Genomic DNA, 6000 nt, shown 5'->3' on the forward strand with positions numbered 1-6000 from the left:
AGAGAGAGAGAGAAAGACAGAGAAAGACCGAGAAAGAGACAGAGAGAAGGGACATATATAGAGAAAGAGAGAGAAGGGGGAGAGAGGGAGGGAGAGAGAGAAAGGGGAGACATACAGTTATGTCATCATGTCTCTAACACCTCTCTGTCCTAGCCTGAGAACAAGCCCTGTGTCTGTTTGCTTTAAACACTGAAAGGAACAAAACAAATCCTACATGTTTGCATTAATCCCCTCCAAGGTTACGACACACAAAAAGAAAATGAACTGAAGCTATATTATTACTTACAAACCGAACTGAAGATATACAGAAGATGTATTTGGTGCATGATGTTCATCGAGACTGGGATGTCTACATGACTGAGAGTCAATTGCCTTCACAAAGTGATGTGTTTGTATTAAACGTAAGACTTGCCCATGACAAATACAGAGAGAGAGAGAGAGAGAGAGAGAGAGAGAGAGAGAGAGAGAGAGAGAGAGATTTGGGGAGGAGGAGGAGGAGGAGGGGAGGAAGAGAGAATACAAGAGGAGAGGTGTGGGGAAGAGAGAGGGGGGAGGGAGATAGAGGAGAATGGAGAAAGGAGAGGAGGAGGAAGGGGGAGAGATAAGAGAGATGAGTGGAGATGAGGGGCGACAGTGGCTCGGGAGGTAGAGCAGTCGTCTGGTTATCCGGAGGTTCCTGGTTCAATTCCCGCTCCTCCCGGGGAGCGTGTGTCGAAGTGTCCTTGAGCAAGACACTTAACTTAAGGTGCCAATTGCTCCCGATGAGTTAGGTGGCATGGTCGCCTCCGCCGTCTGTGTGTGAATGTGTGAGTGAATGGGTACATTTTCTTTTTTAACTAATTGTAAAGCGCTTTTGATAAGAGCGCTATATAAATGCAGCCATCTACCATTTGCCATTTAGAAGAGAGGGGGAGGAGGGAGGGAGAGATATAAGAGATGGGGAAGAGGAGGGAGAGGAGAGGGGAGGGGAGAGGATAGGGAACGAGGGAGGGAGAAGATGAGAGGAGAGGAGGAGAAGAGGAGGGAGGGAGAGAGATAAGAGGAGGGTAAGAGGAGGGAGAGGAGAGGGGAGAGAAGAGGATAGGGAACGAGGGAGGGAGAAGATGAGAGGAGAGGAGAAGAGGAGGGAGGGAGAGAGATACGAGGAGGGGAAGAGGAGGGATAGGAGAAGGGAGAGAAGAGGATAGGGAAAGAAGATGAGAGGAGAGGAGAATAGGAGGGAGGGAGAGAGATACGAGGAGGGGAAGAGGAGGGAGAGGAGAAGGGAGAGAAGAGGATAGGGAAAGAGGGAGGGAGAAGATGAGAGGAGGAGAAGAGGAGGGAGGGAGGGAGGGAGAGAGATAAGAGGAGGCGAAGAGGAGGGAGAGAAGAGGATAGGGAAAGAGGGAGGGGGAAGATGAGAGGAGAGGAGGAGAAGAGGAGGGAGGGAGAGAGATAAGAGGAGGGGAAGAGGAGGGAGAGGGATATGGAGGAGGGGAAGAGGAGGGAGAGAAGAGGGGAGGTGCTGGCTAGCTGCCTAGAGGGCCCAGGACTTGAACCAGACAGACAGAGAAACGTCACCACAAACCAGACTCCCCAACTGTGATCGTGTGTGTGTGTGTGTGTGTGCGTGCGTGCGTGTGTGTGTGAGTGTGCACGCACACGTGAAAGAGACAGAGAGAGAGTATGGGTATCTGTGTGTGTGCGCGCGTGTTCTTTTGCATTTACATGAATGTGTGTGTGTGTGGGCATGTGTGTTTTCGTGCATGTGTGTGTGTGTGTGTTGTGTGTGTGTCTGAGGGTTCACAGTGTTATATGTTCACATCCAGCTGAGCCAGAGAGGAGAGGAGAAGAGAGGAGAGGCAGAGAGTCTCCCAGCCAACATAGCAAGGCTCCCTGCTCTGGGTGTGGGGTTGTGCAGTAGCCTACTGTATGGAGTCATATATACTATCTTAGTATCTACTGTCTAGATATACCCTGGATGTTGAGTTGTATTGAGTTGTATGACACTGGAAAACCTACTGTTAGGAGGACACACGGGAGGTGAGAGAGAATCTCTGTCTGTGTGTGTGTGTGTGTGTGTGTGTGTGTGTGGTGTGTGTGTGTGTGTGTGTGTGGTGTGTGTGTGTGTGTGTGTGTGTGTGTGTGTGTGTGTGTGTGTGTGTGGTGTGTGTGTGTGTGTGTGTGTGTGTGTGTGTGTGTGTGTGTGTCCGTGTGTTCCTTCTTGCCTACATTTGTGGGTATGTCTTTCTATGCGTTTATACAGTATGTGTGTGTGTGCATGTGCAAGGTGAATGGTTGCAAGATAAATGGGGTTAGATTGTGTGTCTGCATGTGTGTGTGTGTGTGTCTGCAAAGATTAGTGCAGCTATGTTTGTAATAATGATGATTCACTGCCTCGGGAGGAACTAATGTGAGATGATCCATGTTCCCACTACTGCAGGTTTTAAAGTGACAGCAGGGGGACATAGTTCACCGTTGCGCCCAGAACCACAGGGAGAGGTGCGGGTCACATTCAACACACACCAGCAGGCCTTAGAGACAGATTTACTCCTCAGGTAAAAAGGATGTTATATCTGCTCCATAAAGCCCCAATCTGTGATTCTTTTGACCATATCAATGTAGGGTATATTCACGTATCATCTTGAAGAGTTTCATCTGTAGATGTAAAAAACAAATCTGTTTTTACAAACATTACTAATTGTAAACAACGCTTTTACAGCCAGGGTAAATACATAGATACATATAGACAACAATCACAACTCCGTTTTACAGGAGGGCACACAGGCAAACAGGGCATGAGTCGGTGAACGGGAAAGGCTAGTAGGTAGAAGTGGGTTTTGAGTCTAGATTTGAAGGCATCTATCTCTATTTCTAGATGTTGTGCTTGGTGGTGGGGCTTCCCGTTTGTTTATGTTTGAGTCACTGATTCTGGGACTTTAAAAGGAACGCTTCAGGGTGTTTTGTAATAAACTAGGAATCCTTCTTCGTCTAACAGAACAGCTTGCAGCAGTGTTTCTGGTTGTTGACATTGAAACAGAAGTGAATCGCCTGGTGATGCTGGCGAACATCTTGGAATGTACTGCGTTTGACTAGTGCTTGTGTCGCTGTATGCTGCTACTTTCTCTCTTCGTCTCTCTCTTACTCTGACCCCAACCCCTCCCTCTGCTCCCTCTCTCCATTCCCTCCCGCCTCTCCCTCCTTCCATTTGTCTCTCCATCCTTCTCTCTCTCTCCCCTTGTTCTCTCTCTCTCCCTCCCTCCCTCTCCATTACTCCCGCTCTCCCTCCTTACATTTGTCTCTCCATCCTTCTCTCTTTCTCTCTCCCTCCCTCCCCCTCCCTCCATCTCTCTTTCTCTCTCCCTCCCTCCCCCTATCTCTCTCCCTCTCCCTCTATCTCTATCTCTCTCTTTCTCCTCTCTCTCTGTCTCTCTCTCTCTCTCTCTCTCTCTCTCTCTCTCTCTCTCCTCTCTCTCTCTCTCTCTCTCTCTCTCTCCCTACCTTCAATTCAAAGGGCTTTATTGACATGGGAAACATAAGTTTACATTGCCAAAGCCAAACAAAACCAAGCAAAACAATTAAACAGATAAATCTGAAGAAATCAGTACAGTACAGAAGGAATGTTTTGTGTGATTGACAGTCTTTATGGTGGTTGTATTCCATTGGATGTCCTTTTCTTGTCACAGCAGCTCACAAATCTTGCTGCTGTGTTTGCACATTGTTGTATTTCACCCAGTAGGTATGGGGAGTTTTGAGTTATTTGCCATGTTTTCAAAGGTCTCTTTGGGTGTTTGCAATTTGTGGGAAGTATGTCTCTGATGTCTTGGTATAGTGGGCAGGTTGTTAAGAAGTGTAGCTTGTATGGGTGTAACAATGCATCGATGCATCGCAATGCATCGATCCTAACCTAAGGTTGCATTGAATTGAATCGTGGTCAAATGAATATTGAATTGTTGCCTGAAGAATCGTAATCGAATCGAATTGTGGGGTAAAATATTTACACCCCTATTATTGACCTATAGGCCATTCATGCTCAGTGACCAGCCACATTTGTGTATTACAATTATTTTGGGGAATTAACTGATCGAATCGCATCGAATCGAATCGTGGTCAAATGAAGAGATTTCATGATGCATTGAATCATTGCCTGAAGAATCGTAATCGAATCGTTGTGGGGTCAAATAGTTACACCCTAGTAGCTCGGTTTCCACCTCATCTTGTGTGCAGTGGGTGCACAGTCTGTCTTCTCTTGGGAGCCAGGTTTGCCTATGGCGGCCCTTCTCGATGGCTAGGCTGTGCTCGCTGAGTCTATACCTAGTCAAGGAGCTCCTTAGTTTTGGGTCAGTCACAGTGCTCAGGTATTCTGCCACTGTGTACTCTCTGTTTAGAGCCAAATAGCATTCCAATTTGCTCTGGTTTTCGGTTGATTATTTCTAATGTCTCTCTCTCTCTCTCTCTCTCTCTCTCTCTCTCTCACTCTCTCTCTCTCTCTCTCTCTCTCTCTCTCTCTTCTCTCTCTTTCTCTATATATGTCCCTTCTCTCTGTCTCTCTCTCTCTCTCTGTCTCTCTCTCTCTCTCTCTCTCTCTCTCTCTCTCTCTCTCTCTCTCTCCCTCCCTCCCTCCCTCTCTCTCTCTCTCTCTCTCTCTATCTTCCTGCAGGCTCCATGGCAGGTTTTTCAGACCAGCTGGGTTCTCAGAGCAGCCCAACTCGGATGATGGACTCAGGCCTCATAGGCGCTTTCTCGGGTACAGTTCAAAGTCCATATACATTCTGCACATCACTGTCGATGTCCTCCAACTGTTACCGAATGGAGATAGTCCACTATCAAGGACACACTGTGCACAGAGTGCATTGCCAAATTTCCCTCAGGATGAATAAAGTATTTCTATTCTATGGGCCGCCACTAGGGGCAGAGTGACTAACTGTGAGTGAATAACAATGAATGGACTGCATTTGATCCAAAGCGCTTTACAATTAGTTCCTCACATTTGACCCATTCATTCACACATTCACACGCCGACGGCCCACATACTCACACATAAACAAACATAAACACACACACACACACACACACATTATTTACAATCTTTATTTATGTCCACATAAATACAATGTCTAAAGGACACAAATATTACCTGTGCAATTGGACATTGTGGGCACTTTTTCTCCCATTTTCTATATTTTCTCCCATCCCAATTTCGTATCGTCCAATTCAACCCTCCCCTGTCACGAACGCTGTTTCTTGCCTCCCACAAGCCGGCTGCAATGTGGACTAAGTCATACATAGCACAAGTCCCCTCCGGTACTTGAGGTAACAGCAGTCGCATCTTTTCACCTGCGCAGCTCGATCTCTCAGTGGCGAGGAGTAACGCGTGGGAGGCTCACGCTGCCCCCGACACTTCCTGATTCTGCTGCGCAGGCGCACCAACCGACCTGTAGGAGTCGCTGTCCACAACGCCCTTCAGTTTCCCACCCCCTCATACGGCCAATGTGTATTAGTACGGACGACCAGCTAAACTGAAAGCAAATGTGGAGCGCTGGGCTCGAACAGGCAAGCCCAGCGTCTCCAGATTTCGTGGCGAGCGCCTTGCCCACTACGCCACGTAGCCGCCCCACATTGTGGGTTATTCTGTTGCATTCGTGCCCAAATTGGCAGTGGCAGTGAAAGTTGATGAACCAGACCAGTAGCACACATCTCATGGGTACAGATAGCAGCGTCTTCTCCAAATTGCACGGCTGCCAATAATAGCTGACACTGAGCAATATCTTGCTAACTTGTTTGGCTCTTCCCTTCGGAAGACCGGCCATCTGAAAGCCACCCAACTTATGAACATGACCCAGGCTTCCAAATATGAAACAGTTGTAGCCCAGTTGTGATATGGTATGCTCTAACAGTTGACACTTCAACATTTTGGTTGTGAAGGCTTCTTCTAGACTGTAGTCAAACGTACAGCCAACTTCTAGGATGAAAACCTCTCTGTTATTCTCATTAACAACAACAACATCAGGGGTGTTTTCT

The 6000-nt window shown here is 47.5% G+C and overlaps 1 protein-coding gene across 1 annotated transcript in view; it reads left to right on the forward strand.

Moving 5' to 3' along the window:
- LOC311237745 (uncharacterized protein) overlaps positions 1-6000 on the forward strand; it is a 256687-nt gene that overhangs the window by 128396 nt on the left and 122291 nt on the right. Inside the window, exon 4 of the mRNA XM_084325722.1 lies at positions 4640-4726. Within this exon, the coding sequence (XP_084181848.1) occupies positions 4640-4726 (87 nt within the window). The remainder of the gene's footprint in view (positions 1-4639; positions 4727-6000) is intronic.

Source organism: Notolepis coatsorum (genome assembly GCF_963971535.1).
Source record: "Notolepis coatsorum genome assembly, chromosome: 12".
Classification (NCBI taxonomy): domain Eukaryota; kingdom Metazoa; phylum Chordata; class Actinopteri; order Aulopiformes; family Paralepididae; genus Notolepis; species Notolepis coatsorum.